The sequence below is a fragment of the Coturnix japonica genome, chromosome 9, assembly GCF_054131305.1.
Source record: "Coturnix japonica strain WE chromosome 9, WE-NBRP24, whole genome shotgun sequence".
Classification (NCBI taxonomy): domain Eukaryota; kingdom Metazoa; phylum Chordata; class Aves; order Galliformes; family Phasianidae; genus Coturnix; species Coturnix japonica.
In genome coordinates this window covers 8742763-8770648 of record NC_140671.1, presented here as the reverse complement: position 1 = coordinate 8770648, position 27886 = coordinate 8742763, and the positions used below count along the sequence as shown (strand labels likewise).

The 27886-nt window shown below is 48.5% G+C and overlaps 3 protein-coding genes across 7 annotated transcripts in view; all 3 read left to right on the top strand.

Annotated features, from left to right (window-relative positions):
* SRRM4 (serine/arginine repetitive matrix 4) overlaps window positions 1–4724 on the top strand; it is a 28634-nt gene extending 23910 nt beyond the window's left edge. For all 4 annotated transcript variants that reach the window (XM_085556169.1, XM_085556168.1, XM_085556167.1 and 1 more), the window contains 2 exons: window positions 227–364; window positions 871–4724. In XM_085556169.1, the coding sequence (XP_085412295.1) occupies window positions 227–364; window positions 871–1135 (403 nt within the window). In that variant the 3' untranslated portion in view covers window positions 1136–4724. The remainder of the gene's footprint in view (window positions 1–226; window positions 365–870) is intronic.
* A 1706-nt stretch (window positions 4725–6430) lies between these two features.
* Window positions 6431–9468, top strand: HSPB8 (heat shock protein family B (small) member 8). The gene is made up of 3 exons (XM_015878358.3): window positions 6431–7209; window positions 7973–8036; window positions 8736–9468. The coding sequence occupies exons 1-3, from the start codon at window positions 6840–6842 to the stop codon at window positions 8893–8895; spliced, it is 594 nt and encodes a 197-aa protein (XP_015733844.1). The 5' UTR covers window positions 6431–6839; the 3' UTR covers window positions 8896–9468.
* Window positions 9469–9616: 148 nt separating this feature from the next.
* The window catches only part of CCDC60 (coiled-coil domain containing 60), a 41298-nt gene continuing 23028 nt past the window's right edge, over window positions 9617–27886 (top strand). The window contains exons 1-3 of one of the 2 annotated variants that reach the window (XM_085556163.1): window positions 20707–22703; window positions 23875–24060; window positions 27606–27774. Coding sequence is in view for 1 of the 2 variants with exons in the window: in XM_015878441.3 (XP_015733927.2) it covers window positions 12218–12613 (396 nt within the window). In the remaining variant the exon portion in view is untranslated. Of the gene's footprint in view, window positions 12614–20706; window positions 22704–23874; window positions 24061–27605; window positions 27775–27886 lie in introns of those variants that run through there. The other variant, XM_015878441.3, reaches the window with a different exon arrangement.

Below are 27886 nucleotides of genomic sequence, written 5' to 3'. Positions count from 1 at the left end.
AGACACTGCTGAAACCTCCTTGCAGCCCACAGTTGCTGGGTGTCAATCTGTCAGGCCACCGAACATCCCACTGTCCAGCAGAGCACAAGGCTGATACCACCAAAACACCGAGCAGAGCGCTTTCCACTCAGCTGGGTCACTGCCTTCATGTTCAAACCCCATCCAGCCGATTTTTGCACCTGCAAAAGCCCAGCAGTGACTATTTCCAATCTGGCCCTTCCCTTAGGGACCGTGAGCACAAGCACAGCTCCAGTGAGAAGGAGTCACACCGGCAGCGGGACCGGCAGCGCCGGCGCTCCTATTCCCCCCTAAGGAAGCGCAGGAGGGACTCCCCCAGCCACCTGGAGGCCCGGCGCATCACCAGGTATGGAGACATCACAACTGGGGTACATGGGCTGCCCTCTGTCTCCAATCCCCCCCCCAGCACAGGTTGCTCCAAGAGCACAATGGTTTCCCTAACCCTACTTCTGCCTCCCCTCCAGCTGGAGGATCTGCAGAAGGTCTCATTTACAGCCACAGAAGAAAAGGGGCAGAGAAATCAGAGCAGGGATTCACTCTCCCATCAAGTACAAGGTGCAGCAGGCTTTTGCTTCACCCTCTCCTGTGGTAGATTCCCATGCTATAGACAGTCAAATTTGACTCTAATTCTCAAGCTGAGGCCTTTTTGGGAAAGCATCAGGCAGAGCCTCAGACTTGATGCATGGTGGCTGTGGGGGTGGTTGGCTGGAATCCCAGCGCCTGCCAGCTACCTGCAAATAAAACCAGACAGATCTGAGAGGTGTCGTGCAGAACGAACAACATATTTTGGAGATCTTGGCAATACAACTGTCCTTGTGTTCCTGGTAATCCCTCATCTCTCTGTCCCCACAGCGCCCGCAAACGCCCCATCCCCTACTACAGGCCCAGCCCGTCCTCCTCCAGCAGCGCCAGCAGCTATTCCTCCTGGTACAGCAGCCTCAGCCGCTCACCGAGCCGGAGCCGGAGCTACTCCAGCCACCGGACCAGCCGCAGCCGCAGCTGGAGCAGCAGCAGCACAGAGGGCAGGAGCCGCAGCAGGAGCTCAGACCCCAGGAGCAGCCGCAGCAGGAGCAGGAGCTGTGACTCAGGAGGCAGCTCTGACAGCCTGCGTCGCTAAGGAGTGCCGCCGGCGTCACTGAATTCCTTGCGTTCTCCGCATCCTTCCCACCTATTTGGCCATCGATCGCAATCATCCCCGATACTGATGCGACAGCAGCACCAGGTCCCCTTTTCTCATTAAGGATGGAATAAGAGCTCCAGAATGGCCCCTCTGCTGCCTTGCAGGGAGGGTGGATCTGTGCAGCTCCTAAAGCCAGAGCTGGAAGTGGGGCCAGTGCCCTACAGAGGCTCTGCAGACCCTACAGGGTCCATCCTCCTGACACCCCCATTGCTGCCACTCTCCGACAGCTGACAGCTGCTCCAAAGGAAGAAGTTTGTCTCTTTGCTCTTCTCTTGCCAAAGCAGGAGCCGGTGAATTAATTCCCTCCGGAAGAAGAGACACATTTAGGGAGGAATTTGCTGGGAAGCTTTGGTGATGAGTGGACGTGACCCATCCTCCTCAAGGCAAATATCAGGTCCCTGATATTGGATCTCTCCTCCCGAGTTTCTGCCCACTCTGCAGCAGGTCTCTGCCATGAGCGTTCTTATTTATTGCCATACGCCCAACTCTGCTATAAATAGAAGGCTACAAATCCCCCCATGACATTAATTTCTGGGGGGGGGGAAAGGCTATTCCCTCTCTTTCTCCTATCCATTTCTAACATGGTGTTACACATCCAGCTTTCACAGGGCTGTTTTATTCCCCTCCAGCAGCGTGAATGCTGAGACACAGCAGTGGGGAGTCAGTGCTGCAGTGTGAGCTGGGGCTGCACGGCTCACATCTCAGAGACCCCCCCCCCGCAAAAAATGCCTGTTTTTTCCCAGGATCTGGGAGGGCCCTGCCTGCCTGGGCGGCCCTGCGGTTTTGTCTCCCTGCCAGGCTTGCCAGCCCAGCTGCCTGCGCAATTACTGTGTTTTGCAGAGCAACAAAGGCTTCTCCTAGCACGGGCTGAGCCGGTGCTGAGGATTTTCTTTCTCTTACAACACCTGGGTGCTTAGAGACGCTAATTTAGGTCTAAGACTTCCCTCCCTCCCTTTTTCCATCCCCTCCCCTTCCATCCTGCCTGATCATTAACGAGTTTGGGCTTAATGAGTCAAGGAGGTGTGTCATTGAAGTGTCACAGGAAAGGGCTAAGGGCAGCCAGCATCTGCCGGAGGGGGAGAGGGGTGGAAGGAAAGGCAAACCCACAGCCAGAGAGTTACCCACGGCCTCCACTGGCAGCAGGTAAAGCTGTGAGCAGGGGAAGGTCAAACACAACCTGGATGATTGCCTTATCGAGCATGTAAACGTGTTATCAGTTGGAAAACATAGCAGAAAGGGTTATACTTCTACGTAGCTGATGCAAGGGGAAATTTGATAACAGGGGCCCTTTTCCCCCATCTCTTTCTCCCTGCAAACCCCTCAGGCAGTGGCTGAGAATTACAGACAAGGTGTTCTTGCAGCGGGTGCTGCTGCCTTCCCCCACCCCAGCCCCACAGCAGCCCCTGGCTCCTCTGGTGGGGAGCACCCTTCTTGCAAGGGGCTGAGAACCCCATGCTTCTTCCTTAGAGAGTCCCTCCCAGTTTGGCATTGTCTCCCCATAGCACTCCTTGAAGGTCTGAACTCAGCAACCAGAGGCCAAATCCTAAATCTGTCGGTCTCGTCCTGCCCCTCCGTGCCCCCAAATGCCGGCATGCACCTGCAGCAGCGAGCCAGATGGGCAACAGCTGGGAAAGCAAAGAGCTTTGTGCAAGCGGTATAAACAGCCCAGCTACACCGAGCCGAGTTCCTTATGGGACAGAGAACAAACACAGTGCTGGAGGCAGCAGCGCACACTGGCTATGGGACAAGAGGTGCCACGTGGCTCTGGTACCCACCCGCCTGCACGGCTGGCGGCAGCTGAAGGCTCTCCAGCATCAGAGCAAAACCTCCTTATTTATTTATTATTTATTGACGCATTTATTTATTATCGGTCGCTTTCTGTTTCTAATCGGGACAGACGCGAGCGGTTGCCGTTGGCAGTATTTATTTATTTATTCTGGAGGGCAAAGGAAGGAGTGAGGAGTTATTGGGGCTCAGTGTGCTTGTTTGGGTCCCTCCCCAATAGTGCATGGAGTTTCCCAGTGCTGGCCCAGCACTGGCGGGAGGAAGGACTTCCCCGCGTTGTTTTGCATTGTGATCCACCCATGGAAAATCTGAGGTTGGCCCGTGAGAGCACGGGAGGTGCCTGCAGATCCAGCCCAGTGACAGCACTAACTGCGTCTGTGTGTATGTGTGTGTGTGCGTATGTTTACTCAGTGGTATTTATCTCTTTGTTTTTTAACTTATTTAAGGTTTTCGGTACAATGTGGACCATCGCCCGTCCCATCAGTGGGTTTTCTGTCACTCTGCCAGAAGCCTGTGAGCTTTTCTGTCTCTGTGCCTTTTGCCAGTGCTTCTTTTGTTGCGTGTTCACTCGCTCATTGCTTCTATGGGATTTTTGCTCCATGACCAGAGTCTCAGGTTGCTGTTGTTTGCAAGGAGCAGCTTCCACCCTGGGGCAGCTCTGCCCTTTGGGTGCACACAGATCACTGCTCATTGGCAGTGGGGCTGCCCATGTCCTCACCATGAGCTGATGGCTTTGGAGCAGCGTCTCAGTTGCCTCTCAGAAGCACCATCTCAGAGGGTTTTCTTTCCTCATCCTTCCTGCTCATTATGTTGTTTCCATCCCAAATGCCCCTGTTGCCTTTCCACAGCAGAGCACAAGGCACAGTGTCCATCTGGGATGCTCACTCCACTCACTCAACCCCCAGGCTCCCTCCTCTCCCATCTCACACTGGTCAGGCTCCAGCAAACCCAGCCCAGACCCTGAAGTTTTGCTGCAGAGTGCAGTGGAAGGATATTCCAATGCCCTGTCGTGTCATTCTATTTTGTCATGGGTTGCGGCGCTCAGCTGTGCTCTGCTTTATGTTGACTGTAACTTTTCTCAATGTTTCTGTTGTTTTGGGTGACTGAAGTTGTACCAAACCTATCCGCAACGGCCAATCAATGTTATTTTGCTATGCATTGTACATAGATCAAAAAGGCTGAGAGGACTTGGCCTCTTATTTAATATTTATTTCTCCTATTTATTGAGCATTACTTAGGAAATCTGTTTGGGTCTCACCGTTGGGTGAAAGGGACAATTTTAGGTGCCAGACTGAAGTCCTTAATGTCCAGCAGGGTTGTGTTACCTGTGTGATAGAGGGTGAGCAAACCCCGTGACTTTCACTGCTACCTGGAAGTCCGTGTGTGACCAGGAGGGTCACTGAAGCACTGCAGCATCCACTGCTGTAGCAACAGCTCCGTGGTAAAGCAGCCCAGATTTGGGGCTATTGTAGAGAACAGCACCTTGAGCCCCATCCAGGGAATGGAGAGATTTAGAACAAAAGCCCAGACAGGAGAAAAGCTGCCAGGGAAACCACATCCCTGTTTTCTCTGTTGGTCAGTTCCTTACCAAATCACACATATGATCATTCGACTTCACTGTAAAACTACCTTTGCTCTCCATGGAAATGCATACTGTATTCTTTAGTCTTCCTGGGGTATTTCAGTTAGCCTGTTTAGAAAAGGGTTCCAATAAAAGTTCAGATGATATCTGGTTCACATCGCAGCCTGGTTTCTCATGTTCCTTTTGGATGTGGCTTGGTGCAGTGGGATATTTTGGGTTGCTTCAGCTGCTGGGTGTAGCAGGGCATGTGCTTGCGCTCTCAGCTGCTGGGGATGAGGTCCATGGGGCAGGGACTGAAGCTGAACTGTTGCGAGCTCAAATTCCTGCCAGCTGGGTCAGGCTTTCACTGCCCTTTGCCATGCAATTTGGGTCATCCTCAGCTTACAAACAGCTCAAGCCAGCAGTGTTAGATCTTACACCAATTCAGGGGCAGTGGGGATGCTCTGTGTCCCCTGATAATACCAGCCACCAAGTCCTGAGGGCAGCTGAGATGTGCACCTGGGAATGGTCTGACCATGGCACAGACACAGACATGGGGCAGTGTCCCCAGGTCGCTTGGCAGACAGGAGGGCTCTGCGCTCCCCAGAGCTGACGTGGCGGTGCTGGCAGCTGTGGGAGGTGACTGGGAGATTTGGAGTGACAACAGGAGCTAAATTGGGATTCCTGGAGAGGGACGTGTGACTAATGGGGATAAGCAAGGCGACAAGACGGATTCCTGGCCTGGGAGGGAGGATGGCCTGGAGCTACTCGGGAAATGTGGGACTGGAGATCTCAGGGTGAAATGTGGTAGGGATGGAGGCAGCCATGGGGCTGTCCCAAACTGTGCGTTGGTGTCACTCTGGGTGATGGGAGCACTCAGCCAGGCAGGGCAAGAGATAGAGGACACTTCAGCCTCTGCTGACTGCTGCTTCTCTGCTCCTCCCCACACCTCCAGTCATAGCCCAGTCCCCAGGGAGACCCCATGATGCCTGGCTGTGTCTCCCCATGCCCACCAGTGAAGATGAGGGATAAGAACAGGAAGCAGCCGCTCCCCATGCAGGCAGAGGCCCTGCCCAGCGATGCCATGTCTCTGCTCCATGATTAATGCCCTCTGAGCCACCAGCAGCCGTATCGCAGCATGGCCTGCAGCGCATTACGGCCTTCCTGCTGCAATTTATTCCAGCAAGTCCATTAGAGAGATTGCAGATGCTGAGGAAAGCGAGGTAGAAACAGGAGGGAGCGAGGAAGCAGTGCAGCATCTGGCACATCACTGGTGACACTCATTGGCATGCCAGGACCCCCTCTGCAGGAACCCCACTGCCACCAGGAGCCCCAGTGCCACCAGCTCCAGGTACCTCGCCGCACCCCATCCCCTGCAGCCCTGTAATTAGCCCCGCGCGGCTGTGATTACGCCTCGCCCTGCTGCGGCACGGCCAGGCACGCGATGAGAAGGAGGAGGAGGAGGAGGAGGAGGGTGAGGACGGGGCCACGTAGGGTCCCACTCCCACCCCAATGATTCTGGGGCATTGCTCCAGGCCCAGCCCTGGGCATCAGCTCACAATCCCAGCCACTTTTTGCTGGTGACGCACCTCCGGGTGCAGCGGGTGTGCAGTGTGGGGCCCGGCCCCACCTTGGGGGTATTTTTGATGGGTGACACAGGAGTGTGTGCAGCCCACCCTGAGCTCCCCAGTTATTTTTAGGCAGGTGCCAAAAACACCGCGCCTGCTGGGATCCTCAGGCCGGTGCAGGAGGTCAGCTGCACAGCCCGGATTCTCCACGGCTGTTTCATCCTCTCCAAAATACTCGGCTGACAGGGCAGGAATTGCAAAACACAGCCTCCCCCTCCCGCAAGCATATAAATAGCGCTCGCCCGGCGGTGGAAGGTTGCAGAAGTTTCTCGGCTCGGAGCTCAGGCATTTATTGCAGCTCTCACCCGGGAGCGGTGGGGAAGCAGCACAGTGCTTGTGGGAGCAAGAGGGGAGAGAGAAGCTCTTAATCTCGGGATATTCGGTTTGATTTTTTTTCCCCCCCTCTCCGGACAAGAAGTTTTATTTTCCTCCACCCGATCCCTGGGACCGAAGCCAACCAGGAAGCGTTTTCTTGCAGCTCACACCGTCCTCCCCACACTTGCTTTCCAAGCTCCGGATGCCTCAGCCCTGCTGAACCTCTTCCACCCATCGCGCTCTGCCCGGTGCCGGGCTCCCACCCAAACCCCCGCGTGTGGATGTGCCTGCCCTGGGCTGGGCTCCCCGGGGTATTCCGCAGCCTTTGAGGCTCCACAAGGAGCGTAGAGCCATGGCCGACAGCCAGCTGCCCTTCTCCTGCCATTACCCTGGCCGGCGGAGCCTCCGCGACCCATTCCGAGAGCCCGGTTTGACCTCGCGCCTCCTGGACGATGATTTTGGCCTCTCACCCTTCCCTGGGGACCTGACAGCAGACTGGCCTGACTGGGCTCGGCCCCGGCTCACCCCCACCTGGCCGGGCCCGCTGCGTGCCCGCGCTTCCGCCATGGCCCCCGGCTACAGCACCCGCTTCGGGGGGTACCCGGAGAGCCGCAGCCCTGTGCCCACCTCCCGCGAGCCCTGGAAGGTGTGCGTCAACGTGCACAGCTTCAAGCCTGAGGAGCTGACGGTCAAAACCAAGGATGGATATGTCGAGGTGTCAGGTGAGGGCTGGGGCTTGGGGAGTGGGATGGGGCTTGGGGACCATGGTGGCGTGCTCAGCACCAACACGGGAAGGCCGAGCCTCCTTTGGGGTGAATCTCTGGGATTTGTGTTCCAGCTGGCACCCAGCTGCGAGCTGCCGAGAGGGGCCCCAGCCTGGCTGGGTTAATTATAGCCAGCGAGGACGGAGCTGAGGGAGATTCCCTTTAAAGGGGCCGAGAGCGAGGCAGCCTGAAGCACCTCCCAGAGCTCCAGCGCTGCGCCCTGGCCAGGGCCCTGCACCTCCTGGGGCTGCCAGCACCGTGCCAGGACGCAGCACTTCTTCCAGGGGCTGATCTGGGGGGATGCTGTGGGTTGGGGGGAGCCAGGAGGCCTCAGAGCTTGAGCCCCATCTTCGTAGGGCTTGCACACAGCCCAGCAGAGCGGCTGAGGATGGGGATGGGATCCAAAGATTTGATCATGTCTGATGGCTCCTTCTTAAGCCCTGGCTCCTGGCAGCAAGCAGGGCTCAGGCTCCATGGGAAGCAAAGATGTCTGGTGGGGAGAGCAGCTCTTCCTCCTCCTCCTGCTCCAACCAGTGCAGCCTCACAGGCCAGACACTTAGTGCTGTTCTTCGTTGGTTGTGGTGTAACCCTCCTCACATGGGAGACACCCACGGAGGGAAGGGAAAACAACTCCTTTGGAAGGGTTCCTGGGGTTTGTTTTGCTTGTTGGGTTAAGCCCTGAGCCCAGTGCAGTGGTGACACGCCTTTGTCCTCCCCGCAGGCAAACACGAGGAGCAGCAGGTGGAAGGAGGCATCGTCTCCAAGAACTTCACCAAGAAAATCCAGTAGGTATCACCCTGCCCCGGGGCGTCCTCCCACAAACACAGCCCCATCCCCATGACATGCGATGGCCGCAGCCCCGCTGTTCCCATCCCCAAACCAGCCCTGTGGGCTCCTCCAGCCTAGATATGAAAGCAGAAAGGGATGCAAAGCACCGTGCTCCTCTTTTGGGGCTGATCTCATCACCAGCCCCAAAACACACCCATCCCCGGTGTGCGGCCACACGTGCACCCACATCCACATCTGAGTGATGTCAGTCTGATTGCTATCGCGCTGACTCACCCCAGCAACAACAACAGCAGGGAGGGAAGGCGAGCCCAGCACCGAGGGCAAACCACAGCAGTGCAGCAGTGGCTCTGCAGCTTCGCTTTACCAAAACCTCCCAGCAAAGCCGCGTGCGCTGCGGGTGGGAGCCAGCAGCCAGGCTCCTTTTATGGGCAAGGCATGGGCACGACGCAGCAGCCGGGCGAGCGCGGGCAGCAGTGACGTCCCATCAAACACATCTGCCACGGAGATTAAACAGAGCGCCAGGCAGCCCAGGGGCCACTTTAAATATCCCTATGCATTCCCAGGCACTGCAGCAGTAACACAACTGGGGGTTGTGAGCCCAGACAGGGTTCCTGCTGGGCAATCTCAGTGGGAAGGCTGTGAGCCCCACATGGCTGCACCATCTCCTAACCCCACACATCTCTCTCCCCCTCCAGGCTGCCCTACGAGGTGGACCCCATCACTGTCTTCGCCTCCTTGTCGCCGGAGGGGCTGTTGATCATCGAGGCGCCCCAGATCCCCCCCTACCAGCAGTACGGCGAGGGCAGCTGTGGCAGTGAGATCCCATTAGAGAACCCAGAGGCCACCTGTGCCTGAGGGCCCCTGTGCCCCTGCTCCACTCCCCCGACCCTATTCCCCCCCAACCCCGCTCCTCGGGCCCCAGCGGGGTGGCCCCGGGGCACGGCCCCTCCCGCTCCCTGGGAGCAGCTGCCCCACAGTGGTCTGACATTCTGGTAGAGGCTTTGCATCCATCAGACCCAGCAGAATGGGTGTCTTCGTTATGGTTCTTTTAATGCTGTAAGGTGAGCAGATGGGATATTTGTAACAATAGCGAAAAAGTGCCCTTTTCTCTTTTTAAGTTGAAGTGGAACCCCGTGGTCCCGTGTCTTCTTCTTCTCTGTTTTTGGTTTTGTTTTGAACTCCATCTCCACGCCGGCCCCTTGGCAGCCTGCAGACACAGCCGGCAGTGGGGCCAATGGCACAGCCCTGCCCCAGGCAGACAAACCCCCACCAGACCTGCTGAGAAGTGTAAACTGTCTGCATGTTTTGTTTTGTTTTGTTTTTGTTTTTATTTTTGTTGGGTTTTGTTGTTTTATTTTTTCTTTTTCCAAAAAGAACTTCTGATTTTACTTACCAGACTTGAGGAATAAAGACGAGTTGATGTTCTTAGCCTCTTCTGGTCTTCGCTGGGAGGTGAGGGTAGGGGGGCTGGGGATGCTCTGGGCGCTCTTTGCCCTCCAGTTGGGCTCTGTGCCCTTTTCCAGGCTGGGAACACAAAGCAGCCCTCTGAGCCAGGGAAGCTGTTTGTCCTTGCACCATCCCCAGTCACATCTCCCCCCACCAGCTCCTGGCTGCAGCCCAACCCTGCAACCCAATGCCTAGGCACAGCAAAGTGGTGATGCCAAAGGGAGTGGACACCCAGTTTTCCATGTCAGTGGGACCTTGGAGTTAAAAATACAGCTCACATGTTGCACTTGGGCTCTCTCAGGGCTCAGTTACCAACAACAGCCGCAGCATATGCTGTAAATCCTGGCCCCAGTGCTGCATTCCCCCCCAGCACAGCAGCCCTGCTGACACTGTGGGGGAGTGGGGAGGGGATGTGCTGCACCCTGCTACCTGTGTAGGGCTTCAGCCCTGGGAGCACAGGAGCCCTGGTTCTGCTCTTTGGAGCTGCTGGGTGTGTTTTGTGTATGGATGAAAGAGAGGACACGTGGCTCAGATCCAAAAACTCAACAAATATCCCCAAACGCTGGTAGCTGGCTCCTGCCTAACATGGGCCATTCCCTCAGCTTTCTCTCCTGCTCATCCGCAGCTGGGGGGAAAGAGGTTTTATTTCTTTATTCCCTCTGCTTCATTTGGTTCTGCTTCCTGATGAATTCCTTAATAATATCTTACAAAGAATGGTGAGAAGTGTGCCTGCAATCACTTCCTAATCAGCAGTGAAGACCTGGTATGCAGGCGGTGCGTCGGGCCCCTTTGCCAAGCAGTGAAGGAAGTGAAGCTCAGTGCTTGTTTAAGCACCACCTGAGTGTTGAAGAGAGGGATGTCTTAGCAATAAATGTGGCTACGTGTGGTTCAGCGGGTGACACAGCAGCTTTGAAAACGCGGTGGCATTTCAGCATTGAGGCTGATGCCCAGGGCTGTTTGTCTGCCGCAGCCCAGGGTGAGATAACACCGCCAAACCATCAGAGCTATGTAACACTGCAATGGCTGCTCTGCCAATTATGTTCCATTTTTATGGTCTCACAGCAATTACCCTGTGTTTTATGGTGCCGGAACCTATTAGGCTTTATGGCTTTATACCCGCTGCAGTACAGAGCCTCTGCACAGGGAGCAGGGAGCACCAGGAGCCTCCTGAGCCCCAGAGATGTGGCCCCACCGGGAGGAAGAAGCTCCCAGCGTGTCCTCAAGGGTTTATTTTCCAAAAATGGAAACAAGGAGCTGAATGGATTCATTTTGGCTGGCAGCGTGTGGAGCAGGGTAAACAACACACGAGCAGTTCCAGGGCGCTCCAAACGCATCAGGCACACTTGGAGGCCCTTCTTCTTCCCATAGCCAAGGGTGTCTGTGCCCCCAAATTGCTCAGCTCCCTCCTGCCCCATTCCCAGGCTGGCATAGGGCATCTCTGCCCCTATGACCCCCTGCAGCCCCTCTGTGGTTGCTCCTATGACAGCCCTCCCCCCCTCCATTTCTATTTCCTTGTTTTGGAGACTTCTCTCTGCTGCATCCCTGTTCTCTACCTGCAGAGCACATCTCAGCCTGCAGAAGAGCTTGTGAAAACAGTCAATTACAACTGAAACAATGGAACGAATCAAGGTAAAGCATCTCCATGGTGAAGGTAAAGCAAAGCACTGAGCAAAAGATCATGCAAAGCCTCATGCTGGGCTTTGGGTCATTCCCACTCAGTGTGGGGTCAGAGCAGTGCTTGTACTAGAGGTAGGCAGCAGGTGAGGAGCTGGATGTCACCCACTTTGTTTCTTTCTGTTCCATTTGCACCATGCACTGCGGCTCCCGGATCTTATTACTTCCCACCTCATCCCTTCAACACATGCAGCCAGGGCTAAATGACTTCTGTGTCTCATTAGCAATGGGATCACCACTGTGTTAGCTCAGAGGTGTTTCTCTTCCTGCCTCAAACACCCCAATCCAAAGAGGACACCTTGGGTCTCCTGCTCTGCAAAGGGAATTTTGGAAGGATCTCCCACACTTCTCACTGGGTTTAATGCCAAAGGCCCCAGGAGCAAAGGGCATACAGGGCACAGCCAGGGTTCTGCTGGTAGCCACCAGGAAGGGATGCAGCTCCAGTACAGGAGGAATGAATGAGATTCATTAAGTTGCAGTGATAAGCTCCAGATGCTGGTAATGGTGCTTAATGGATCTAATGCACTTCTCATGGCTGTGCATCACCAATGCACCTTTGGACACCACTCACTCCTGCTGCTGCTCAGTGTTTTTGAGACTAAAACGAGCATAAAAAGTGGCCTGTGGGTTGTGCAGCTTGGGTTCCAAATCGAGTCTCAGCCAACTACATGTCCTCATGCCCACTGCCCATGGCTCCAGGAGTGGGAAACCCACCGCCCCCCGGGCAGCTCTGCCAGTGAGGGGAGGGGGCGGACCTCAGGAGGGACCTTGAGGGGGGCGGGTGATGATGCTGCAGCCGTGGGTCTGAAGGGGTTTGTGCTATGGAGGGAGGTGCTCGGCTCTGTGTACTGCTGTTCCCTGGGAGACGGGGTGGGTGTTAGGTTCCCGGGCAGAGAAGGGTTTGTTGCTGTGGAAGGAGAGCTGGGGTTCCTCAGTGGCTGTTCCTGGGTGAAGGAGGTTGAAAAGGTGGTTTGCTACGAGGTGGGTTCGTTGTCATGGCTGAGAAAGTAAAGTTTGAAATAGCATAAGGAGCGCTAACAGCTCCAGCGCTGGAGCGATGCCGGCGCCAGGTGCGCCCAAACTCAGCAGAGCTGAGGCACCTGTGGCATCTAGCGCTCAGCTCAGGGCTGCTGCACCGCCGGAGCCGGCCAAGGACGGTGGAATCAAGGTGACATTATGCAGCAAAGTGCCGAACCCGAAAGACTTCGTGCGCATTCGGCCTCTGCCTTCATCGGCTCAGACAGATGGGAAGGTGTTGGCCAGGAGTTTTACGCTGTACCGGAGCCGCGGGCCGCCGTCAGAGCAAGTGTTCAAGGAGACGTGGCAGCGGAGGGAGCAGCAGCGCACACAGGCGCTATTCACCCCCCGAGGGAAGCCCTACCGAGAGCTGGGCGATCTGTCATGTGCCGACCCAAAGCATTTCACCCTGCGCTCCTTGGGACAGCTCGCAAAGGTAGAGCCGGCTTTCTGCTTGTCTTTGTATAGGAAACAAAAGCTTCTCTTTTAAGTCCCCGCATGCAGGGGAGGAGAATGATTGCTGCTGTTTAAATCAGTGTTCCCTGCCTTTCTTGTGGAGAGCTGCAGTCTGCCCTGCTGCTGGTACAGGGTGTTTGTACAGGCTGGGCAACTGCTTTGACCCGTGCTATGGTTTGGGAGCTGGCTTTTGTGACTGGGAGCAGCTGTTAGAATGGAGTCGGAGCAATGGAAAGTTAATGAATGAAAAAGAAACTGTGGAATAATGAATGTGATTTAATTAAGGGAGAAGGAACAAGGTGTGTCTGGACAGTGGGAGGAGAGAAACCATTTTGAGGGTGTGAGGATGAAGGGTTAAAAAGCAGGAGCAGACAGTGCTGGTATTTAAAGGGTCAAAGGCTCCAAGTTGTGGATGTCCCAGCCCTGGAGATGTTCAAGGCCAGGTTGGTTGGGGCCCTGGGCAGCCTGCTCTGGTGTAACCAACTGCTGTTGGTTTTCCTTTTCCCGTCCTAAGAAGTAACAGTTACCACACTGGGACAACAAAGCATTTGCCTGGCACTGAATGCTTTGCTCCATCCCCACAAGGAAGGCCCAGAACTTCAGGCTGTTCTCCCTCCCAGCCTCATTATTCAAGTTGCCAGTGTGCTCTGCAGAAACCAATTTAAGCTTTCATTTTCTTTTTCCAAACATACAAAACCAAAAGTGGGTTCCTACGGCCCAATTTTAAGGTACTTTATGACCTGCATTTTGGTTTTGTGTGAGTTATTTATCCCCAAATCCTTCCATCCCTTAGCAGTCCCCATGGCATCCTGAATACCTTAAGGATATTGTAGATACTGGATGCATCCAATTCCAGGTGCCTGAGAGTGCTATGAAATATGCTGTATTTGATGGATGACAAATACAACAAAAACAGCAAGGAGCTAATAAAGGCCGTGGGAATTCAGGGGGCTTCAGTATGCTAATATCTGCTGGCAAATGTCATGGATATGATAACAAAAGAAGCCCTTAACAGCTAAAAACATTTTCATAATGAGTGTGCTGAGATGGTTACACAAAATGATATGGGCAGAGGATATTATATGTGGCGATTACATGTTTAGGGTCCTTTTTATAGCTACTGGATGCTAACAAATGTGTTTTAGAGAAGCTGTATTTGTCCACTGATGCTGTGTCTTTATTAAGTACATTTGGTGGCTGAAGCCTGAGAGCTGATATTTGAGTGTTCTGACTGTTGCATTGGAAACTGCTGCTCTGTGATCACACAGTGGAAGTGGCATCTGTCTTGCAATAAAAGCTGGCTCGGTGCAGAGACAGAATTCCCTTCCACTAAAACTCTCTGGAATGAAATGAGCCCATTTCCAGACTAGTAAGAGTATCTGAGAGGAGAAACTTAGCAAGTGTCCCTCAAACTCTTCACAGAGAGACTGATGAGGTGCTGGAACAGCTGCCCAGAGAGGCTGTAGATGCTCCATCCCTGGAGGTGTTCAAGGCCAGATTGGATGGAGCCCTGGGCAGCCTGGTCCAGTACCAGCTCTGGAGGTTGGTGGTCCTGCCAGTGGCAGGGGGTTGGAAACTGATGATCCTTGGGGTTCCTTCCAACCCAAAGCCATTCTGTGATTCTATGAACCTTTTGAATGTCCAGTACAAATAATTGGAAGTTACTTCATTCAGTCTGAGGGATTTTTTTCTCTCTTTCTCAAAGGTCAAGCACATATTGCAGACAGCACTGATCCATGGATGCTTTCCAGACAGTATTTTTGATCTTTCAGAGCAATGTGTTAAAGGTCTTTTTCTTATTCCTTCATGTGGCAGCGCATGTGGTGATTGGCCGCCCTTTATCGATGTTTATGTAGCTTCTTTGCTTAATTGCTATGACAAATTCATTCATATGAAGTGGCTCGTTGACTTTTCACACGGAAGAGAGGTGGCCTTTCTGACAGAGCCCTAAAAACAATCCAGGTTCATGAAATTATTACCGTCAAAGCCTACTCCGTGCTTGTCATAAAAACCTATACTGTAATTCTGTGCTTTAGATAAATAGATCACTAGATAAGATTGACGGCAATATCAGCAATGAAAGGTTTTAAGCTGGAAACTGGAGAAGAAAATGGAGCAATTTCTTTCAAGATAAATTACACTGATGTTATTTGTTATTGCCGCAGTTAAAGATCTGTCAGGGTATCCAATCTAATACTTTCCTTCCCAGAAGACTGAAAACACGTGTTGCAAGGCAGAGCATAGAATGCAAAGAGCCTTTTCCCTTGCTGATGTCAAGGTTAGTTGTAATTCCCTATCATGCTGGGAAGAGCAGGAAAACAATGGTGGTGGTTGCTTACTGATACCCCTGGAATGGGGAAACTGGTCAGGCCAGACTGTGTGTATGTGGTGACGTTCCTAATGACTTCCAAATTGCATAACCTATATAGGGTGGTTTGGTTGACCCAGGGCTCAGACCTACCTCTATGAAATGGCCCCAGTCATTTTTATTTAATTGAAGAACCAACAACAAAAAAGCTTTCTCATGATAGATTTAGATGAGGTTTAGAATACAATATCCTGAAACCTCCTACTCAGACACTGAAATTTCAGTGAAAGAACAAAGTGTAACGTTCCTACCAGCTATTCAGCCAGCTTTAGGGAAGAGCCACCATGTGCCTGTGCTTTCTCTTGTAGTTGCTGTATGAGGTGGGTAACTCAACTGGATGGATGTGGCCCAGCCTGTTCTTCCAGCAATGCCAAAGATGTTCAGATTTAAAGAACTCTTACTGTAGTGAGGTTGGTCAATGGTTGGTAAAATGTGGCCCTTCCCTACGTCTTGCTGGAGGTGGCCTTAAATTGTGTTGGTCAATGCTGGCGTATCTCTAACAATTAATAACTGCACATCTGCAGCTTTGAACGGAAAACTTGCAGATGCATTCTGTTTGCAAAGATTAATTCCTATTTGATTTAAGTTTTTACTGCTTAATCCTCCTGCTTGCAGTACTTTACCAGGCTTAACATGTCACGATAGTCTGTCAGCTCTGGAATTACATTGTTTGCGTAAGGGCTGGTGCTTTAAGCGGGATGAAGGGAGTGAGCAAGAAAGAGGGTACAGGAGAGACTGTGGCAATGAGATTCATGTTTTAAGCTTCCTCAGTGAAAAATGCAAAGTTAGGCCAAAGTATCTGAATGCTGAAGTAGTCAGCTTTATTACAGGTAATAATCATCAATGTCCCACTGCAACAGGTTGCCCAAGGAGGCTGTGGATGCCCCATCCCTGCAGGCATTCAGTGCCAGGCTGGATGTGGCTCTGGGCAGCCTGGGCTGCTGGTTGTCAGCCCTGCACATAGCAGGGGTTGGAACTGGATGAGCACTGTGGGCCTTTGCAGCCCAGGCCATTCTATGATTCTGTAAATATTTAAGCACTCCTGTTGATAGTTTTATTGAAATGCTTTTCTTTTCAGCCTTGTGAGACTGACAACCATTACTTGTCTTGTATGCTTGGAGGTGTCTTACAAACTGAATTATCTCAGCTAACTGCATATAGAGAACAGTAAACCTGAAGAATTTCTGATCCTGAGCTCCTGCTTTATCTTTTAGCACCAAAATGGCAATGCAGATGAGTCCAGGGATTAGGTCGTGCTTACAGAGCTCTCAGGTTGCTTGTTGTTTGCTTGTTTTTAATACTGGCTTTTCCTTCTTGTTTGGTTAAGAGCAATAGCTTTACTTCCTGACATATTAAGTGATACTCCTAATCTAAGCTTAACTACCTGAAAATGTTATGTCCTATAAAAGATGAGAGCATTATGATGGCTAAATAGCAGCTAACCACACAATCTCTGTGCTGCTCGATTCAAAACAGTCGAATCAATTTCAGAAGTTCAATTTCTATTCCTGAAGCCTGCTCCGGTAATGAATTAAAGGAAGCATATCAAATGTAATAATGCATTGTTATTAAGGTTTTAGTAAACTTGCCAAATGTCAGGCTGCTAGTACAGTCACGGTGCATTACGCTGCTGTGATTACAGTTGAATTGTCATCATTGCAAATTGCATTGCTCACCTAGCTTTGGGAATTGATCTGCAACAGTGTGCCTGGGGCAGAGGAGAAGTGCCTTAAAAAGGTGACACTTTCCAGTGAATATTCAAAGTGTTTGATTTCTGGAAGGCTTAGAGTCAATGTAGTGAGCACAAATATTCTGCAAGGTGTGCTGTGGGAGGGGTGGGATAGTCATTGTATTTGAAGGATTGGTTGCTCCCCAGCAGAGGGTTTGGATGGTTACTCTGATAGAGAATGGGAAAAAGCTGCTTCCAAAAACATCTTGAGATTTGATTAGGGATGGTATATAAGAAATACATTGTTGTCACTGCTTACAGGTACAATTGGTTCTGTTTAGAGCTTGCAGTGGATGTTGGAGCGCTGTTATTCATGGCTGTTTCTGTTCCTCTGTATCTCTCTAATAGCACAGAGGAACATCAGCTTTGGCCAACATACCTTTGTTTGGCAAAGCATACCTGAGAATTGAGGATAGAAAGCAATAAGAATAATGTAGATAGTAGAAAAAGGGGAGATGAACTTGCACAAGCAAACAACAGTTGAAGCAAGTTGCAGTTTAGCCAGGACAGCTTCCTGACTCCAACCACACACTGCATAGAAGGGGAAGAGCTGGAGAGGGATTATCCTTCCCATACAGACAGTAACAATCTGGGGTAAATTTATTTATTTCAGCTCAGAAGTATTGAAGTCAGTTGGTAAAATGGAATATTTCCATGTGCAGGCGAAGTGAATACAGGTGCTCAGTTGCGAGGGGGGGAAAGTGTAGTATTTAAAGCTTGAAAACCTTTTGTATAAAATCAGATCAGTAATATTTCACTTTCCTTGGCACTGTAGAATGATGTGTCTTAAACTGCAAGTAATGAAAGGCAGTGCTCTCTATGGCCAGAGATGCTGCTCATTATTCATGAAATGTCTATGGAGGAAGTGCTGAATGCTCAGCAGTGATGGGGGAAGGACATAATGGAATGTCTCTATTTTCTTTGTAGTATAATGTGACCTTTCCATTAAATTAACGTTATGCTATTTGCACAAAAAGAGAGCCAAGCTAGAGTGTATTTTTAGGGGACAATAGTCAAGTTAATTGGGTAGCTATATAACTGTCACACTTTACATTAAGAGCTCAAAAGCAGTGTACAGGGAATGGAGGCAGCAGCTATAATGTTACTCTGGATTCTCTTCAATGGAAAATGGAGTTGCTTTGCATCTTGGTTGAAAGCTTGACTGTGGCATTGTCTGGGGGACACTATAGCCCAGGGCTGTTATTTTCCCCAGTGTATTAAGATGCAGATTTTGGCGTAATTAATCAGTGACTTCCTGCTGAAAGCTTTGCCTGTCCTCTCTCCTAATCTAGATAGGAAAAACAGATTCCAGAGTCCTCAAGTAAAACACTGTTAGATTGCAGTTTGACTTCAGACAGCCCTACGCAATTTGATTTAAGGGCCAGAAGGTGTTTTGTGAAGTGGTTGCAATGTATTTAGTTTGTAATTTGTGCAGTGCATCCATTACAAAGCTTACCCTTTTAGGAACTTTTAACTCACTCTGGCTGCACTACATCAGGCTTCAAATAACAATCCATATGTTTGAAATGAAGAGATTGTAGTACTTGGTAGTTCTCTTGTTGGGTTGGTTCTGGTAATGTTTTCTGTCCTACAATGAGAGTGAGGTTGTGGTGAATTGCTGAACCCAAAGATGCCCCTGGCTCCTCCTTAGGGCTGTGAGTGCCCCCTGTTGTGTCTTTGGCCCTGAACTCATGGCACTGCAGCTTCTGATGGGATAAAATCATGCAGTTCCTCGTGCATTGCAGCAGTCCTTGGACTGCAGTGCTTCATCCTGAAAGTATTTACTTTAATATTTTTGAATCCTGTTCTTCATTTCTCCTCTTCAGGTGAAACCAACAGTTCCCAGCGATCTTGCATTATTTGTCTCCCATAGTGAGGATCCTGCTCTGGCCAGGATTCCAAGGTGGCATTCATTGGTGCTGTGATGTGTCAGCACTTCTCTCTCAGTGCTTCGTGAACCCTTTGTCTATGAACTCTCTTCTGTCATGGTTTATTTTCCCCTTTACATGTACTTCTCCTTCCCTCCACGTGTGCACACATCCCACAGAAAGCCATGTTTTAATTACTTGTATTCCTTGAATCTATCAGCTCTCTGTTCAGATAGAAGAATACTTACAGCTTAATTAGACAACAAATGATCCTCGTGGCTAATTGTTTGCTCTGTTGTTTGGGGAATTATTTGCGAGATAACTCCATTTATTCATTAAATAAAAGCCTAAAATGCCTTTGAATTGCTGCTCTGGTTTTTCTTCCTGTTAGGTTACCTTGAACTGTTAGGGATTAATTCCTGGAGTCGCTGTCAGTGAAACTGAGGGGGAATCAAAGCTGTGAAACTAATTGCTCATTGCAGTTCAGGGAGCTGAGCCCTACATGCAGACAGCTGTACCATGGCTGGGGGGTTTTCAGGCACATCACTGCCAGCTCTGCCTTGACAACTGCTGTCCTTGTTTGCTGGTGCAGCTGATAGGTGGTTTGCCATCACATAACTGCGCTTTAAGCTCCCATCAGAGGCACTGCTGTGTTTTCTGGGGCTGTTCAGGTGTGTTTCTTGTTGCCTTACACAGAGCTCGTGTCGCTGTGCAGCAACCTGAGCTGTGGACGATGCTATTAATCCGTGAAAAATGAGAAATTAAACCCCTGGCTGGATCTTAATGATCCTTATCCACATCCATGAAATCACAGCTTGATTTCTCTTTTTTCTGAGATTGGAAGTACAAAATTCATTCAGCTTTGTGGTGTGGCACTCAGAAATCCCTCTTGGTGTCAGTGATCTTACTTCAGCTTTTAGTGAATACAGATTAAAAAGCAGATCGGGAGGGGAAATATCCTTTTCTGAATAGCCACCATGCTGTTCTGGTTAGCTCATCAGAAGCATTCCCATCCTTTATTAAACCAAGTCAAATGCCGTGTGATTTTTCTTTTCCCCTTCAGGTGTTTTGTTTTCAACCATTCCCATGAGAGCAGCGTTAACTTGTATTACGTCCGTGAGGTTTTTGAGGTCTGAATGTGTGTGTGGCAGTACTGGGTAAGTCAGGATGAGTTAGTTAGCTACGTAGGATGCAGGTTGTAGAGCAAGATTTTCCAGCACCTCTTGGTTGTTGGCTGGCAAATTGTATGAATTGAAGTCTTTGCACTGCTTTGCTCTGAGGTCAGCTAGAAGACACTGTGGCCTGAAAACAGGGGTTTAATGACAGCATGACAGACAGCCTTAAAACTAATGGAATACGAAATAGGAAATCAAAACAAAGAAAATGCTTGAGGAGAATGGGCCGCAGATGTAACGCAGTCTGGGTGTGCAGCTGCCATGGCTACTGCAAAATGCCTCTGAAAATAGCTGCCCCCTGGAAAGTCAAGTTTGGGTGGGTTAGCTGTGGCTTATTCAGTTCAATGAAACAATGCTTGTTAACTATATCTGATGAGGTGTGTGTGTGTGCTTGTGTTTTACTATGAATAGAAACACATAGGTAATAAAAAGAGGGGATCTTTGTTGAGTATGTTATCATGGAATCACAGAATGGTTTGTGTTGCAAGGGGCCTTTCAGATCATCCAGTTCCAACCCCCTGCTATTGGCAGGGACAGCTCTCTCTAGACCAGGTTGTTCACAGCCCCATCCTGCCTGGCCTTGATTGCTTCCATGGAAGGGGCATCCACAGCTTCACTGGGCAACCTGTTGCAGTGTCTCACCACACTCACCTAAAACCCATGCAGAGCTGTTCACTGGGGCCTTAACGTAGGTTATCAATGATATTTTGGGCTTTGTGTTGGAACTGAAGAATCCCCTGTCTAATCTTGCATAAGACCTAGCCCATAAGATTCTCTTATTGACATCTGTCTCACATTTGTTGTGCATGAATTTGGTGCTGGCCAGCAAGCTCATTCCATTGCAATATGGACTGTATCATCACTGTAAAACAAGAATTCAGACAGGTTCTTTATTCCAACAAGGAGCCAGACCCTTTGACAAAAATATGCTTTGGGAAAGTTATACAGCAGTTCAGATTTTATCCTTTAGCTTGTAAACTTCAATATATCCAGGTAGAATATCGATGTGTATGGCAACCATTGCGTGCTTCTTGATTTACTCAAAGTGACATTGGAAAAATATTAAGAAAACATATCAGTGTTTTAATAATCATAGTCTCCAGTTTGCATCTAAAAATGCTTATTTGTTTTAGAGAAGTAACAGGAGCGGCTGCTTGGGGAAAATAGACTGGAACTGTCAGTCCCATATCATGTTGTGCATGTGGTGAGATGATGACTTTTTGAGCGCTGCCAGATGTGCTCTGTTCATTTTACAGGTCATTAAATTCCTCATTATACAAACTCAATCATCTGAGTTTCTCAAAATATGATTCGGAATATCCAAAAGATTAGACAGTGTGCAAAATAAATAGAGGAGGTTTGGGTTTTGTTATTTTTTTTTTCAAATTGTGTTTTGTCTTTCAAAATTAAAGTGATTGATCACCTCCATAACGGCTGTGCTATATCATCCGCATTGTCTGGCTGCTCCATATGGAAGGTTGTATTCTGAAATTGTACATCTCTGCATGCAGGGTAACATCAGATCAAATTTGTATTTGTCAGTCTGCTTAGAGGTTCTGATTAACCTGTCTGTGTCTGAGAGGAGAGAATCTCCAGCGGGAATTTCTGCACTAGGATGTTATCTATCCTGCATCTCTTTTAGAAAAGGTTATGAAGTGGCTTTCGAGAAGAAAAGTCCCAAATCTTCATGTGTTTCATTTGCTGTGTTGATCATTCAGCACTATCCTGTCTCTTCTGTCCAAAGTGTACACAATTCCATGTGATCTTTAATGGCAAAGTGGAATGGAGTATTATCCCTTGTGTGAAGGTCTTGACCTGTATGTGATTTTAGGGCGTAAGTTGGGCAGGAGAGGAAGAGGAAATGATGTGTCCCAGAAGGACATTTTCCAGTTTAAAAATTATTGAGCCACCTCCAACTTCCTAAGCTGCCTTTACCTTCTTGTTTATTTGTAAGGCCTCTGTTTGTGTTCATTCTGTTTGTGTTTTGCAGTCTTTTTCCATTGCCAGTTGGAGCATCTCCTGACTATAAAGACCTATGAGAAAGGAGTAGACAGGTGACCTAGAAAAATCAGTGCTTATCTAGAGACTGCCCTGATCCTACTTCCTTGGTGCTATTGCATTTAGGTTCTAATAAATGACAGAATTTCATCTTGTGCTGTGTTCAAGTGGCTCCATTAAAGGAGCTGCTTGGAACTGAAGGTCTTGCAGGGCCTGAGGAGTTGCAGACAGCACAGAGAAAAAGGAAGATGGCAAGAAGGTTCCAACAATATACAAGAAGTGCACTTAGCTTCAATGTTCAGCATCCACAGGATGAACAGAGGGATATTAATGTAAAAGCTAGTTGAGAAGAATGGGGGATATCCAGACAGAGAGAAATGGTGGAAGATTCAGTCGGCCTGCAGGACTGTGACTACCACATCAAGTTCAGATGTGTGCTTTTGGCTTCAGAGATGTCCCTGGTCACATTTGTCTTTAGAATATATGGAGGCTGGCAGCTCTGCCTGTGGCAGGGGATTTGGAGCTTGATGATCCTTGAGGTCCCTTCCAACCTAACTGTTCTATGGTATGACATACACAAAAAGCACAGGGAATTGGAGGCACAAGTCACTTGTCTTGCTGTACCTTCGTTCATCCTTCATATATGCAGCATATAATACCACCTACTGACAAGAACGTTGTGAGGATTAATATCTTACAGGTGGTAAACTGCTGAACTGTTGTAGTGATGGGGACCATGTGAGTATTACAGATATGCTTTGGAGTCTTCACGGCTGCTGGATGCCAGTGTAGCCCCTGTAGCCCCTCCATCTCTGCCTAGCCAGAAGAATGCCCCATCCATCATGTACAGAGCCAGCCATGCTTAGCTATGCCTTTGTGACCTCTGGGTGTGATTACAGCTGCTGATCTGCAGAGCTGAAGCCAAAGGAGAGGTAGGATTTGGCTCTGTTTTATTAATATGCTTACAGGAATAAGTACTGTGCCTAAACAAAATTAAAGCACTTCTAATTCCTTCGTTGGTGTCTGGGTAAATAAAAGCAAGTGTGGGGGCAAACATGGAAGTTCAGAAGGAAACGGAGTTTTTGCTTTTTCTGATCCTGGAGTGGTAGCTGGATGATTTGAAATTCGAGTGACACAATGAAGTGTTCGCAGCCCTCACAGCCGAGAATGGAAAGAATTGGCCAGAAACAAGCTTTAATTTTTCCATGTACTTCTTATTTATTGAGCTAATATCCCCAACACTCTCTTATTCCCTTGTAAGAGAGAAGTGCTCGGACTGTTATTAACACGTCCGTATTTCAACTTTGTGCTAATTTCCAATTCCTTGTGTTCTTTGTCCTCTACCAGGTGGCAGTCATCATGCTTTTTATTCCATGGCTTTTATTGATTTGGTCAAAAGTAATTAAAGAGATAATTCGTTCTCAATTACATTTCGCCGCGTTTCCTGAGGCTGGTAACTCTGCTCTCCAGCTGCGTCTTTCCTCAACTCCTCCTCAAATTAACTTTGTTCTCAATATGAAATAAAGCAGAATAGCACGTTCTTTTTGCTTGTTTGTTTGCTGCTTTTTGATTGAGTAGTGACTCTGTGCCATGGAAATATTGATCTGTTAATTGTATTATATGTTTCTGCCTTGGCTCATGAACTTTGATGCTTTTTTAGCATAGCATTCCAATAAGAAACTGTGTGTTAGGCTAATAGAAGATCAGTAAAGGGAGATATCTAGAAAGCACTAGCAAAGGTCAAGTATTATTTCCATCATCAGTGTGCTACCAGAAGCGTGAATGGAAGGCTATGGGAGAGCTGCACCAACTGAATGTGTTGATGCATTGCCCAGAGCCCATCAGACTGATGGAAATAGGAGGAATAAGGAGAGCTGTCACAGAGGCAATCTGTTGTCAGGTGGTTTGGGTTTTTTTGCATGTTTGCTTGCCTTGACTTGTAAGGACGACATGCAGAGTATTTAGGCTGTGCGTTTTTCAGATCATCTTGCAATGAAAAATGTTATGGGGGGTGGGAAAAATATGATGTCAGGTCATACATAAAAGTAACTGTGGAGCAAATAGAGGTGCAATGGAGACTAATTAGATCCAATTATTTTACAGAATTTATGACACTCATCAGAATTCAGTGAATGTGATGATCCTTGGGGTCCTTTCCAACCATAGGAGTTCTGTGATTCTATGAACATTCTTTGGAGAAAAGCAAATAAAAAGAGGATTTTCCTGGAGAATATGCCAAGCTGAGGCAAACTGGGATAAATATTGAGCGATGTGAGCTGGTTTTGTGAGGTAAACGGCAGTTTGTCTTCACGTATCCTTTCTGAATACTTAAAAAGTGATGAAATGAGCAGTGTAGTTTGTGGCATTTCAGATGTGTGGAGTAGAGGCATCATGAGTTGAGATTCTTGTAGCAAAATCCATTGTAGCCAGAAAGAAGGGGGGGTGGGTTAGGGCCTGCCAGCTGGGATAAGGTGCTATGTGTTTTATTTGGGATGTCAGAAGAATCTTCTGACAGACGTGAAATTGAGCCTGCTTATTCCAAATTTCATTCTTACACCTTTACTAGTAGATAACCTCTCTCTCACTTCTCAGCTGCCTCCTTCTATTTTCCTGGTGTGTCTTTAACGATAGTAATGCATTCGCTAGAGCGCAGACTGGGAGCTGACAGGGCTGGAGCTCCCTCCCTCATTAAAACCTCCAGTGGTAGAACAGTGGAATGAGCACCCCTCCCTATTGATATCAGGACTGTTTCTGACCAGAGACCAAGGAAAGCAAGCTGCTGCATTAGCTCTTAGCAAGCATTCCCATTGGTTGCAGAGATTCTCATCTATGGAGTGCCTTGCATTATTGATGTGGTAAAGCATAACCTTAATGAATCAGGTACCTTGTCTTTGAGGCTGATGTATATTTGCATCTTGCCGTTGTACAGTTTTAAGCCGATGCACTAAAATGACATTGCTCTTAAAGCAATCTTAGTTTTCTGCAGGATATTGTTAGTGAAGCCCTTTACCTAGCAGTCCCTTGTGTTTAATTTAAAATTCTCTTTAGGTCCCAATATCTGTTCCATGTTCCCTTATCCCAGTGAAAAAGGGCAAGAAGGGTCAGTATTCAGCAGCAGCAGCGTAAGAAGAAATAAGGAAACAAATTTAAAATACCTTGAATACTCAGCTAGAATACTGCCAATAAAAATCAGCATGTAGAATGCTGCCTGCAGAAGTGCAGTAGTCCTCTCTCTGTGTATTGCTTAACAAGAGCCTTCCAAATGCTTCTGTAAAATGACAGATATATTTCAACAGGTTGGCATCTGGATGACCAAATAGGCAGCTTGTGGTAGGGCTGTGCTGATTTATGTTTGTCAAAACACATTCACACATTGCAGATGTAATCATAATTCTACTAGAGATATTAGAAATGTTGCTAAATTATATTAGAAAGAAGAGTGCAATAGGGATTTCAGTCTCTTTTTTTTTTTTCCACAATATCATAGAAAACAAACAAATTGACCAAAATGGAAAAAAGCTTCAGGAATTGCTGAAATAGAAGGTTCTAACTTGAAAATGTACATCATAAAGTCAAGCTTAATGTACTGCAGCTCCCTGCCTGTACATGACATATGCAGTGTGCTCATTGCAGCCTTCCAGTACCTAAAGGGAGCCTGCAAACAAGAGAGGAGTCAATGCTTTACAAGGGTAGATAATGCAGGACAAGGGGAAACAGTTTTAAGTTGAGGGAGGAAAGATTTAGGTTGGATATCAGGGGGAAGTTCTTTATCAGGAGAGTGGTGAGGTGCTGGAACAGCTGCCCAGAGAGACTGTGGATGCTCCATCCCTGCAGGTATTCAAGGCCTGGTTGGATGGGGCCCTGGGCAGCCTGGTCTGGTATTAGATATGGAAGTTGGTGGCCCTGCCTATAGCAGGGAGTTGGAGCTTGATGATCCCTGAGGTCCCTTCCAAACCAATCCACTCTGATTCTGTGCTATTTCTGCAATAGGATTTAAAGAAAAGAGTTGGAAACTCAGAATGATATTTGCAAAGATAAGTGTGTAAAATGGAAAGTGTGCTTATTAAAAGAATGTGATGTGTCAGAGCTGAACAATTTTGCTCTGCATAATTACTTAGAAGAGAAAGTAGATGTGCCTGGGAACTGTTAGGATAAAATCTAGTGTGTCTGGAGGCGGTCGCTTGTGATTGAAATGAGCTATTCAAAAGGAATTGTTCCTCCAGAAATACTCTGAGCCTTCAGTTTTCTTACTAAAGATGGAGCGGACATGCAAAGCACTGCGTGAGCAGGTATGCAAGAAGAGCAGAGCTTTGAGTGTGCATCCAGCCACCTGTGATAGTAATGGGAGGGTTCACCTCCAACCAGGCGGCATCGAGCTCCACCTACTGCGCTGCTCCTGCACTTGACTTTACTAGGGCTGCTTGGTGTGATCTCAAGAAATGATGACTGGAACAGGCATCTTGGTGGCTTAAAAGCAAGTAAAGAGGCTTCTCGCTGTTCACCTAAATATGCAAACCCTGTAAGCAAGAGGAAAAAAAATAATTAAAACCACCCAAGCCCATTTCTTGCTTCTGCACAAAGATTCTTCAGATTGTCACGATAATATGTTGTTGATTTTTAACAAATTAGACTTATCAGCCCTCAGGGCTTTTTTTCTGTATCTGCACTGCAAATTAAAAAGAAGGAATTGTACCATTCCATCATTATGGACTGTTACTGTTTTAAGCTCAGATTGCACCCTTTCAATACACAGCGTTGTAATGAAAGATAATGTCATAGAAAAAGCAGCTATTCCTTTCTGTTTTCTGTGATAAGGCTGATTGAATCTCATTACCAGTACCTGAGAGGAGGGGATGACATATGTGATACTTCCCTCCCCTTCTTCCCTAAGCAACCATGCCAAGGAGAGCTGGATTTGCAGCTCTTTTTTTTGCCTTTCCCCTTGAACTGGCTGGGGTGGCTGACTGGGGTAGGATGCAGGGTAATGGTGCACCTTGTAGAGTTTTGGTCACAAATTTATTCTTTCAGCACACCCAGAAACCTCTGAAAGAATAGTACTGGGAAATTTTTTCTCCTAGTGCTCCACAGCCTGTGCTCATGGTCAGTGTTCTGGTACTTAGAAGCAATTGAAACTTTACCACTCTTCTTCCCCTTGGGTAGTAAGTTGCTCTGAGAGGCCTTAGTTGATTCAATATTATCAGTCAAGGTATCACCAGCTGTAAAAACGGTGGTGGCTGGCCATGGTCAACAGATTGCTGTTTTGGCTGGGGAGAAGACTTAGGAGCAAAGCAGACTGGAATTTCTGCATTTCCTATGGGTGAGATGCAGGAGCCTGCTCAGAAGTTAAATGATTCCTTTCTCATATGCTGTGTGAATGAGCTTTCTTCAGACACCAAGGCAGCTCAAGTACATTGGTATCCCTCTGAAAGTGAGATGTATTCTCCCAAGCGATGTCAGCTTGCCATCTATCCCTGCTGCTCTCCTACCTAGTTCCGCTGCTCTCCAGGCACATGAAATAGCAGAGCCTTCACGCACTTAACTTTGCTTTAAAACATCCAGATATTTCAAGGCTTTAAGCTCCATGTTTGCTGTGCTGTGTCTTTCAGTCTTCGTTGCACGTCAGCTCTGCCCTAGCTATATGGATGCAGCTTCCCAGGGCCCCCTGCTTTGCTTTGCTTGGGATCAATAAATGAGCTCTTTGATCTGAAACTACTGCAGGAAGGAATTGCTATTTTCATGCCCTTTTAGCCCGAGTACCACAGGCTGCTGAGTGATCTAAAGCTTTTTATTAATCTACATATAAATGTATGTGTGTGTGTGTATGATTTCAATAGGAAGAAATATATCTTCCACTTGAATAAAGTGCTGGTTGAAGGAGAACTAAAAATGAGATTGTTTGGCTTCGGGGCTTTTTGCGAGTCTGTGCCTTCATGGTGAGTGAAAGCATAGACCCACAGAGAGTGATCCATCACAGCACGTATCTTCAGGGAAGAGCAATTACAGGTAAGTAATTTCTTATTCCTGTTTTGGAAATTGGATTTCCTTTTTATGTTCGACATGGTGGATAATACCTTCCATGAGAAGAGGGCCTTTAAAAAAACCAAACACATTCAAG